The sequence below is a fragment of the Nicotiana tomentosiformis genome, chromosome 9 (assembly GCF_000390325.3).
Source record: "Nicotiana tomentosiformis chromosome 9, ASM39032v3, whole genome shotgun sequence".
Taxonomy (NCBI): Eukaryota; Viridiplantae; Streptophyta; class Magnoliopsida; order Solanales; family Solanaceae; genus Nicotiana; species Nicotiana tomentosiformis.
The window spans coordinates 101,142,825-101,154,180 of record NC_090820.1 but is presented as its reverse complement, the minus strand read 5'-3'; the positions used below and the strand labels follow the sequence as shown (position 1 = coordinate 101,154,180).

General features: G+C 40.7%; 2 protein-coding genes across 2 annotated transcripts; both read right to left on the bottom strand.

Annotated features, from left to right (window-relative positions):
• Positions 1 to 857: 857 nt before the first annotated feature.
• LOC138899280 (uncharacterized) lies at positions 858 to 1,664 on the bottom strand. Its single transcript, XM_070185429.1, has 2 exons — positions 1,338 to 1,664; positions 858 to 1,241 (listed from the first exon to the last, which is right to left on the bottom strand). Exons 1-2 carry the CDS (start codon positions 1,662 to 1,664, stop codon positions 858 to 860), a joined length of 711 nt encoding a protein of 236 aa, XP_070041530.1.
• A 7,239-nt stretch (positions 1,665 to 8,903) lies between these two features.
• On the bottom strand, positions 8,904 to 10,499 carry LOC138899279 (uncharacterized). Its single transcript, XM_070185428.1, has 4 exons — positions 10,280 to 10,499; positions 9,892 to 10,046; positions 9,497 to 9,539; positions 8,904 to 9,436 (listed from the first exon to the last, which is right to left on the bottom strand). Exons 1-4 carry the CDS (start codon positions 10,497 to 10,499, stop codon positions 8,904 to 8,906), a joined length of 951 nt encoding a protein of 316 aa, XP_070041529.1.
• Positions 10,500 to 11,356: the final 857 nt, after the last annotated feature.

Below are 11,356 nucleotides of genomic sequence, written 5' to 3'. Positions count from 1 at the left end.
TTGTTCATACCGGCTCTATACACATTCTGCGTCACTGAGATCAGCTTCCTGTATGATTCTTAATGAAGGGATTTCTACTTCGGCGGGAATAATGGCTTCAGTACCGTAAACCAGTAGATAGGGGTTGCCCCAATGGATGTACGAATTATGGTGCGATACCCGAGCAAAGAAAAAAGTAGCTTCTCGTGCCATTGTTTGTAATTGTCTACCATTTTCCTCAATATTTTCTTGATGTTCTTGTTAGCAGTTTCTACGACTCCATTAATTTGCAGCTTGTATGTTGTAGAGGTCTGATGCTTGATCTTGAATGCGTCACACATGGATTTCATCAACTCACTATTGAGATTGGTGGCATTGTCAGTAATGATTGACTCAGGTAATCCAAATCGACAAATGATGTGGTCCCGAACAAAATCTGCTACCACCTTCTTAGTTACAACCTTATAGGATGCGGCTTCAACCCATTTTGTGAAGTAATCTATAGCCACCAGAATGAACCTATGTTTGTTTGAAGAAGCAGGTTCAATTGGTCTGATGACATCCATACCCCAAGCAGAGAAGGGTGAGGGCGAACTCGTTGTATTGAGTTCGTTGGGTGGCACTCGTATTATATCAGGATGTATCTGGCATTGGTGACACTTTTGAACATATTTGATGCAGTCTGTTTCCATAGTCATCCAGAAATATCCTACTCTTAATATCTTCTTGGACAGAACGAAACCATTCATGTGGGGTATGCAAGTTCCGGTATGTATTTCCTCGAGCAATCTTGATGCCTTCTTGGCATCGATGCATCAACAATCCCAAGTTAGGAATCCTTCTATACAGAATTCCCCAGCTTTGAAAGAAATAGTTGGTCAATCTTCGAAGCGTCTCTTCTGAGTGTGTGTAGTGTGCTCTGGATATTCTCCCCTTTCCAAGTATTCCTTGATGTCATGGAACCACGGGTTTCCATTATTCGCTTCCTCAATATGAGCACAATAAGATGGATGCTTATGAATTCCTATTGGGATAGGTTTGATGAAATTCTTGTCTGGGTGTTGTATCATGGAGTCTAAAGTGGCTAATGTATTTGCAAACTCATTCTGAATCCTTGGAACATGCTTGAACTCTATCTTTGTGAATCTCTTGATCAACTCTTGTACACAATGCAAGTATGGCAATATTTTGGTATTCTCCGTAGCCCATTCTCCTAGAACTTGGTGCATCAATAGATCTGAATCTTTGATTACCAGCAACTCCTAAACGTTCATGTAAATGGCTAGCCTGAGCCCCAGGATGCAGGCCTTATATTCTGCCATATTGTTGGTGGATGAAAACTTGAGTTTTGCGGATACCGGATAATGTTGACCGATTTCTGACACTAAGAAAACTTCGATACCCACTCCTTTGAAGTTCGCTGCTCCATCGAAGAACATCCTCCAACCATCGTACGCCTCGGTAATTTCTTCTCCCACAAATGATACCTCCTCGTCGGGAAAATATGTTTTCAATGGTTTGTATTCTCCGTCTACGGGATTTTCTGCCAAGTGATCGGCTAATGCTTGCCCTTTGACTGCCTTCTGGGTTACATAGATGATATCAAACTCACTTAGCAATATCTTCCACTTTGCTAGTTTTCCCGTAGGCATGGGTTTCTGAAAGATGTATTTTAGCGGATCCATCCTCGATATGAGATATGTAGTATACGCACAGAAATAATGCCTCAACTTCTGGGCTATCCATATCAGAGCACAGCAGGTGCGTTCCAATAAAGAATATCGTGCTTTATAAGGCGTGAACTTCTTGCTCAGCTAATATATCATCTGCTCCATCTTTCCGGTTTTATCATGTTATCCTAGAACACAATCAAAGGCCCCGTCGAACACAGATAGATAAAGCAGCAGGGGTCTTCCTGGTTCTGGTGGGACCAACACGTGTGGTTTGGATAAATACTCTTTGATTTTGTCTAAGGCTTTCAGGAATTCTTCAGTCCAGCTTGTTGCAACATCTTTCCTCAGCATTCTGAAGATTGGCTCACAAATCACCGTCGATTGTGCTATGAAATGGCTGATATAATTGATGCACCCTAGAAAACTCATCACATCATTTTTATTCTTTTGGCGGTGGCAAGTCCTGGATAGCTTTGATATTTGACGGGTCTAACTCGATACCTCGGCGACTGACGATAAAACCTAATAATTTTCAACTAGGGACTCCGAAGACACATTTTGCAGGGTTCAACTTCAAGTTGTATTTTTGAAGCCGATCGAAAAATTTCTTTAGATCTGCTATGTGATCTGATCTCCTTTTAGATTTGATGATAACATCGTCCACGTACACCTCTATTTTCTTGTGTATTATGTCATAGAAGATAGTCGTCATGGCCCTCATGTAGGTGGCCCCAACATTCTTCAACCCAAACGGCATCATTTTATAGCAATATATTCCCTATAGTGTTATAAAGGCGGTCTTTTCGACATCCTCTTCATCCATCCAAATCTGGTGGTATCCTACGAAGCAATCTACAAAGGATTGGAGTTCATGCTTAGCGCAGTTGTTAATCAGTTTGTGTATGTTAGGCAGCGGGAAATCATCCTTAGAACTTGCTCTGTTTAGATCTCAGTAATCGACGCATACTTTATCCTTTCCATCTTTCTTTGGAACTGGCACAATGTTGGCTAACCAGGTCAGGTATTCGACCACTCGGAGAACCTTAGTTTTGATTTGCTCGGTGACTTCCTCTTTTATCTTCAAACTCATATTTGGCAAGAACTTTCTGAGCTTCCGCTTTACTGGTGCACACATAGGATTGATGGGTAGCTTGTGAGCTACTATGGATGTGCTTAAATCGATCATATCGTCGTAGGTCCATGCAAAGATGTCCTCATACTCCTTTAGGAATATGATATACTCTTCTTTCTCTGATGGTCATAAATGAATGTTTATACGAGTTTTCTTGACTATTTCGGAATCCCCTAAGTTAACGGCTTCAGTTTCCTCCAAATTAGACCTTGGTTTATTTTCAAAATTCTCTACTTCTTTGACGAGGCGGTGACTATTTTTCCTTAGGTCATTTTTGATGGTTCAGCAATATTTTAATCGATATGGGTCCACATCCCAGGCCCATGCAAAAGGCGTGGACTATGGCACACAAAACTTTAGAAATCGGGCGAAATTCTAGTTTTACAGCCATAAAACGCCAAAAAATGAGGAACGGTCATGGCGAAGCATAACTATTGTTTCTTAGATAATTTTAGATGGTCTGAAAAAAGTGTAGGCGATACGGGTCTGGCGGCCCGGGCCCATGCAGAAGCCATGGGCTATAGCTTACGAAAATGTGAGAATCATGCAGAATTCCAGTTTTATGGACCTAAAATGCCAATAAATGAGGAACGGTCATGGCGAAGCAGTAACTATTGTTTCTTAGATCGTACACGAAAATCTGGAAATCAGGCAGAATTTCAATTTTATGGCCCTAAAACGCAAAAACAAATAAGGAACGGTCATGGCGAGGCAGTGACTATTGTTCCTAAGGTCACTTTTTTATGGTCCGGCAAATTTTTGGCGGCCCAGGTCTGGCGGCCCAGGTCCATGCAGAAGTCATGGGCTATATCACAAAAAAATATGGGAATGGGGCAGAATTCCAATTTTATGGCCCTAGAATGCCAAAAAATGAGGAACGGTCGTGGCGAGGCGGTGACTATTTTTCCTTAGGTCATTTTTGATGGTTCAGCAATATTTTAGTCGATCCGGGTCCGCGTCCCAGGCCCATGGAAAAGGCGTGGGCTATAGCTCACGAAAATGTGAGAATAGGGTAGAATTCCAGTTTTATGGCCCTAAATTGACAATAAATGAAGAACGGTCATGGCGAAGCAGTAACTATTGTTTCTTAGATCGTTTTAGATGTTTACGACAAAATTTTAGGCGATCCGGGTCATCTGGCTCGTGCCCATACAGAAGGCATGGGCTATAGCACACAAACACCTGGGAATATGGCGGAATTCCACTTTTATGGCACTAAAATGCCAAATAACAAGGAACGGTCATGGTGAGGCTATGACTATTGTTCCATAGGTCGTGATTTATGGTTCGTCAAAATTTTAGACAATTCGGGTCTGGTGGCACAGGCCCATGCAAAAGGTACGGGCTATAGCACACAAAAATTTGTGAATCAGGGAAAATTCCAATTTTATGGCCCTAAAACACCAAAAACACGAGGACCGGTCATGGAGAGGTGGTTACTATTGTTCATTAGGTCGTTTTTGATGGTCCAGAAAAGTTTTAAGCGATCTGGGTCCGGCGGCCCGGGCCCATACAGAAGGCATGAGCTATAACACGTAAAAATCTGGGAATCAGACATAATTCCAGTTTTATGGCCCTAAAATGCCAAAAATATGTGGAACGGTCATGGCGAGATGGTGACTATTTTTCCTTAGATATTTTTTGATGGTCCAAAAATATATTAGGTGATCCGGTTCCGGTGGCCCGGGCTCATACAAAAGGCGTGAGTTATATCACACGAAAATCTGGAAATCAGGCGGAATTCAAGTTTTATGGCCCTAAAACGTCAAAAAATGAGGAACGGTCATGGTGAGGCGGTGACTATTGTTCTTTAGGTCGTTTATTATAGTTCGGTAAAAGTTTAGGTGATCTAGTTCCTGTGGCCCGGGCCCATACAGAAGGCGGTGTCTATAGCACATGACAATCTGGAAATTGGGCAAACTTCCAGTTTGATGGCCCTAAAATGCCAAAATATGAGGAACGGTCATGATGAGGTAGTGACTATTATTTCTTAGGTCGTTTTAGTTGGTCCGACAAAATTCTAGGCGATCTAGGTCCAGCGGCCCAGGCCCTTACAAAAGGTGTGAGCTATATAGCACACGAAAATCTGGGAATCGGTTAGAATTCCAATTTTATGGCCCTAAAATGCAAAAACAAATAAGGAACGGTCATAGAGAGATGGTGACTATTGTTCCTAAGGTCACTTTTTTATGGTTCGGCAAATTTTAGGTGACCCAGGTCTAGCGGCCCCGGTCCATGCAGAATTCATCGGCTATATCACAAGAAAATTTGGGAATTGGGGGGGGGGAATTCCAGTATTATGGCCCTAGAATGCCACAAAACGAGGAACGGTCATGGCTAGGCAGTGGCTATTGTTCCTTAAATCATTTTTATGTAAACTTTTAGGCGATCTGGGTCCAGCAACCCAGGCCCATGCAGAACGCGTGGGCTATAGCACACGAAAACTTGGGATATCGGGCGGAATACCAATTTTATGGCCCTAAAACATCAAAAAATGAGGAACGGTTATAGCAAGGCGGTGACTATTGTTTCTTAGGTCATTTTTGATAGTACAATAAAATTTTAGGCTATCCGGTTCTGGTGGGCGGGAACCATATAGAAGGCATGTGCTATAGCACACGAAAATCTGTTAATTGGGTAAAATTCCAGTTTGATGTTCCTAAAATGCCAAAAAACGAGAAACAGTCATAGTGAGGCAGTGGCTATTGTTCCTTAGGTCTTTTATTATGGTCCGACAAAATTTTAGGCGATTCGGGTCAGGAAGCCCGGGCCCATGCAAAAGTTGTGGGCTATAGCTCACGAAAATCTGAGAATCAGGCATTATTCCAGTTTTGTGGCCCTAAAACGTTAATAAATGAGGAACGGTCATGGTGAAGTAGTAACTATTGTTTCTTAGGTCATTTTAGATGGTCCGAAAAGCTTTTTAGGCGATCCGGGTCCTCTAGCCCGTGCCCATGCAGAAGGCGTGGGATATAGCACACAAAAACCTGGAAATCAGGCGGAATTCCAGTTTTATGGCACTAAAACGCTAAATAACGAGGAACGGTCAAGGAGAGGCTGTGACTATTGTTCCATAGGTTATTTTTTATGGTCCGGAAAATTTTTAGGGGATCTGGGTCTGGCAGCACAGGCCCTTACAAAAGGCATGGGCTATAGCACATGAAAATTTGTGAATCAGGCAAAATTCCAATTTTATGGCCCTAAAACGCCAAAACAACGAGGAACGGTCATGGCAAGGCGGTGACTATTGTTCCTTAGGTAATTTTTTATGGTCCGACAAATTTTTAAGCGATCTGGGTCCGACGGCCTGGGCCCATACAGAAGGCGTGAGCTACAACACACGAAAAATTAGGAATCAGACAGAATTCCGATTTTATGGCCCCAAAATGCCACAAAATGTGGAACGGTCATGGCGAGGTGGTGACTATTGTTCCTTAGATCATTTTTGATGGTCCAAAAATATTTTAGGCAGTCCGGTTCCGGTGGCCCGGGCTCATTCATAAGGCGTGGGCTATAGCACACGAAAATCTGGGAATTGGGCAAAATTCTAATTTTATGGCCCTGAAACGCCAAAAAATGAGAAAATGTCATGGCGAGACTTTGGCTATTGTTACTTAGGCCATTTTTAGGCTATAGCACACGAAAATCTGGGAATCGGGCAAAATTCTACTTTTAAGGCCCAAAAATACCAAAACACGAGGAACGGTCGTGGATAGGCGATGACTATTGTTCCTTAGGTTGGTCTTGATGGTCCGCAAAATTTTGGCGATCCGAGTCCTCTGGACCGTGCCTGTGCAGAAACGTGGGCTATAGCACACAAAAATCTGGGAATCAGGCGGAATTCTAGTTTATTGGGCCTAAAACATCCAAAACCGAGAAATGGTCATGGTGAGGCGATGGCTATTTTTTCTTAGGTCATTTTTGATGGTCCGAAATTATTTTAGGCGATCCGGGTCCGGCGACATGGACCCATGCAAAAGGCATGGGCTATAGCGTACGAAATTTTGGGAATCGAGCAAAATTCCGGTTAGATGGCCCTAAAACGCCAACAAATAAGGAATGGTCATGGAGAGGCGGTGACTATTTTTCCTTAGATCATTCTTTATGGTCCGACTAAATTTTAGGCGATACGGCTCTGGCTGCATGGGCCCATGCAAAAGGCATGAGCTATAGCACATGAAAATTTGTGAACCGGGTGTAATTCCAATTTTATGGCCCTAAAAGCCAAAAAAACAACGTGGAATGGTCGTGGAGAGGCGGTGAATATTGTTCCTTAGGTCATTTTTGATGGTCCGGTAAAATTTTAAGCGGCTCAGGCCTATGCAGAACGCGTGAGCTATAGCACATGAAAATCAAGGAATCAGGTGGAATTCTAGTTTTAAGGCCTCAAAATACCAAAATGCGAGGAATGGTCATATCTAGGTGGTGACTATTGTTCCTTAGGTCAGTTTTGATGGTACGGCAAAAGTTTTGGTGATCCGGGTCCTCTGGCCCGTGCCCATGCTAAAGGTGTGGGCTATAGCACACGAAAATCCTAGAATCGGGTAGAATTCCAATTTTGTGGCCTTAAAACGTCAAAAAACGAGGAATGTTCATGGCGAGGCGGTGACTATTGTTCCTTAGTCCGATATAATTTTAGACGATTTGGTTCTGGTAGCCCGGGCCTATACAGAAGGCGTGGGCTATAACATACACAAATCTGGGAATCAGGCCCATACAATTGTTCCTTAGGTCGTTTTTGATGGTCCGACAAGGAAGGAATTCTGAAATCCATCTAACTGAAAGTGAATTCCATGTAAGCAGCAAAGGCTATAAGGAGTCTAATTTCTTCCAATATAGCAACTAAAGCAAAAGTCTTACCATAGTCTATTCCCTCCTCTTGACTATATCTTTGAACTACCAATCTTGCCTTATTCCTTATAACTGTTCCATCTTCATCAAGTTTATTTCTGAAGACCCATTTAGTGTCAATCATTGTTCTATCCTTGGGTCTTGGTACTAGATACCAAACTTGACTTCCCTCAAATTGGTTGAGTTCATCTTGCATTGCATTCACCCAATTTGCGTCCTGAAAAGCCTTAGAAACCTTTTTAGGTTCAAATAAGATATAAAAATGCATCAAAAGTACAGAGATTCTTTAAAGAGGATCTGGTTTTGATTCCAGAGGCTGGATCAGTGATTATGTTCCCAATGGGATGAGAACTTTGATACTTGTAAGGCTTCACAACCAACTGATTTTCTCTAAATGTTCCTTCAGTGTTTTGTTGCTGAGGAGTAGGTTCATGGACAGGTTCCCTTGAGATTTGAGGATCAGTTCCTCTTTGGTCAGTTCCCCCTGTCAGGTTGACCTGGGTGGAAAGACCTATTCTATCACCTGTTCCTTCCTGTGATGCAGCTTCAAATTGGACCGTGGTTTCATCATTTGAATCTCCTGTCATTCCAATATCTTCATCAAGTTGTTCTTGCCTCTCATAAAGAATGTTTGTTTCATCAAAAACAGAATTTACACTATCTTCTACACACATAATTCTTGTATTGTATATCTTATAAGATTTACTATTTGAAGAATACTCCCTCATCACTTCTGGGATCAAACTTACCCATGGAGTCTTTTTCATTATTGTGCACATAGAACTTGCATCCAAATACGTTAAGATGAGATATATTTGGCTTTCTCCCTTTAAGTAACTCATAGGGAATCTTTTCAACAAGAGGTCTAGTCATGCACCTATTTATGATGTAGCATGCAGTGGTCATAGCTTCTACCCAGAAGCTATGAGGCAATTTACTAGCAAGTAACATGATCCTAGCCATTTTCTCGAAAGTCCTATTCTTTCTTTCAACTACTCCATTTTGTTGTAGAGTTCTCGGAGTAGAAGAATTATGATATATGCCATGTTCATCACAAAATTCAAAAAATTTAGCATTCTCAAAGTCAATACCATGATCAGACCTAATTGATGCAAGTTGATTACCTAGTTGTTTCTGAGTTCCTCTAACAAATGAAGTGCACATGTCAAACGCTTCATCTTTATATGTTAAAAACAGTGTCCAAGTAAACCTAGAATAATCATCAACCAGCACCATAACATATATCTTACCACCTCTGCTCATTGTCCTCATGGTCCACATGGATCCATACGGACCAGTTCTATTGTCCTAGTAGTACTCACCATTTTCTTACTTTTGAAAGAGGATCTTACTTGCTTCCCCCTTGCACAAGCCTCACAAACATTATCTTCCTTTAACTTAATGTTAGGTCGCCCTATCACCAAGTCCTTAGAGACTAGTTTGTTGAGTTGACTCAGACTTGCATGTCCAAGTCTCTTATGCCAAAGGAGGAGATCACTGTCCAACACACTTAAGCAAGTGAGTTCATTATCTGAAAGCGTGGACAGATCAACCACATATATGTTATTCACTCTTTTTCCCTGCAAAACTATTTTGTTAGTGGTAAGATTTATCACAAAGTATTTTGTAAAGGTGAAAGCTATCATGTTTTCTCTATCACACAGTTGTGAAACACTTATCAGGTTGTATTTCAGTCCATCTATAAGGTAGACATTCTCAATTGAGTGAGAGTCAGATTTTCCAACCTTCCTAACTCTAATGATCTCACCTTTCTTTCCATTTCCAAAGGAAACATTACCTCCTTTAAGGTCCGCAAGTGAAAGGAACTGGTTCTTGCTTCCTGTCATGTGCTTTGAGCAACCACTATCAGTGTACCATATTTGGCTGCTCTTTTTCACTTGGACCTGCAAAAGAAAAGCAAGGGTTAGTCTTAGTTTGGGTCACTTTCTAAAGGAAAAGGGATAAATCAAATTCTTTTTAGCCCAACTTGATAGCCTATTTTTTCTTAGAACAAAATTTCTGTTCCTTTGACTTGCCTTTTCTTTTGCTATATATTCACTCCTATAGTGTCCAGTGTTACCACAGTGAATACAAATCTTATTCTCAGGAAGTGTTAGATACTTATTTTTGGGATCCCATTTAGGTGCAGAGTTTCCAAAGTAAGTCCCTTTCTATTGCTACTGTGGTGTTCTTGTATCCATGAAAGTGCACCGTAGGACCTATTCTATTACGTGTTCTATCAAGTTCATTTTTTACCTTTGCCAACTCCTCTTTTAGAAATCTTACCTTTTCATCCTTTTTGTATAGCTCATCTTTAACCTTCCTTAAGTCATCCTCTAGTTTGAGTTGTTCATCTCTGGCTATTTCCTTTCCTGTTCCTAACTTTAACTTTAGATTTTCAGATATAAGTTCTAAAACAGTTGTATCAAGTGCATGAACCTGGTTCTTCAAAAAAATATTTTCCTTTTCAGTTTACAAGCTTTTATTTCCAAGCTTTTGCATTCTGCTTTTAATAAGGTACACTCTTTTGATAGCTGTTCTTTTTAAGAATTTATTTTCATAGATTCATCATTTAAAGCTAGCAACAGTTCTGATAGTCTATCTTTAGAAAGGAATTTAATTTTATCCGTTAGGTCCAGAAAACTTATGTCAGATTCTTTATCAGGTTCATCTTCAGATTCTTGAATTGCTATAAGGGATTGTTCATCATCATCATCAATGTCCTCATCTGAACTGTCTTCCCAAGTAGCAACCATTGCTTTGGATAGCCCTTTGTTGTATTTCTTCTTATCATGAACAGGTTCCTTCTTTCTATTTCTTCTTTTAGATTTCTCCTTTTTCCAATCAACTTCCACATAGGACATTTCTTGATCATGTGGTTCTTTATACCATATTTGAAGCATCCATCAGTCATCCAAATAGTAGGGATCATTGGATAGTGGTGACCTAGTGTTGGATTGCTCTTTATAGTTTTCAGGTAGTGCACTCATCTTCATCTTTTCCTAAGGTTTTAGCCTCTTTAAGGATAACCTGCTCTCATACCAATTGATGTTATATACTTCAATACCACACAAGAGAGGAAGGGGTGATTTGTGTGGTGCCCAATTTTCGCGTGCACTGGATTATCAAAGGATCTAGTTCTTCTATGCACTCCTTACTCTACAGTTGCAGAATAAATAATGTAGAAAGTAAAGAACACAAGAATATTTACGTGAAAAACACCCATCTCAAAAGGTTAAAAAATCACGACCTACTACCCAGTAGAATTTTTCCCAAATACTTCTCTATAACTTTGAGCCAACAACAAAGTTTATAACCTCTTGCAAACCTAAGGATTAACTCTAACCCTTGTAGCAACCAGCCACAGGCTATTGCGACTATTTCAAGTTAACTCTAAAAAGATACAACTCGAGTTTACAATCTCTTGCAAATCTAAGGATTAACTCTAACCATTGTAGCAACAGGCCACAGGTTGTTGCGACTACTTCAAGTTAACTCTAACTTGAATGATACAACTTAGGTACCTAGTATAATTTACTTCTAAGAAAGCTGAAAGGTACAACTCAAAATGCCTACTACACTTTGAATGAGAAATAAAGAGACATATAAAACTCTTTATGGAACCGGTTCTTCAATCTGGTTCATGTTGCTTCAGGTTCGTACTCTTGAATCTCATAGGAATTGCTTGCAAAATGACTTGCTATTTGGCTTTCAACTCTTG

What these genes read in the sequence shown, in the direction of transcription:
- LOC138899280 (XM_070185429.1), bottom strand. Translation starts at nt 1,664, where the DNA reads ATGGATCCGCTAAAATACATCTTTCAGAAACCCATGCCTACGGGAAAA. An exon ending in AAATCGGTCAACATTATCCG is followed by an intron (nt 1,242 to 1,337) that starts GTATCCGCAAAA and finishes ATGAACGTTTAG; the next exon opens with GAGTTGCTGGTAATCAAAGA.
- LOC138899279 (XM_070185428.1), bottom strand. Translation starts at nt 10,499, where the DNA reads ATGTCCTATGTGGAAGTTGATTGGAAAAAGGAGAAATCTAAAAGAAGA. An exon ending in TAAAAGAGGAGTTGGCAAAG is followed by an intron (nt 9,540 to 9,891) that starts GTAAAAAATGAA and finishes TTTCTTTTGCAG; the next exon opens with GTCCAAGTGAAAAAGAGCAG. An exon ending in AATATGGTACACTGATAGTG is followed by an intron (nt 9,437 to 9,496) that starts GTTGCTCAAAGC and finishes CGGACCTTAAAG; the next exon opens with GAGGTAATGTTTCCTTTGGA.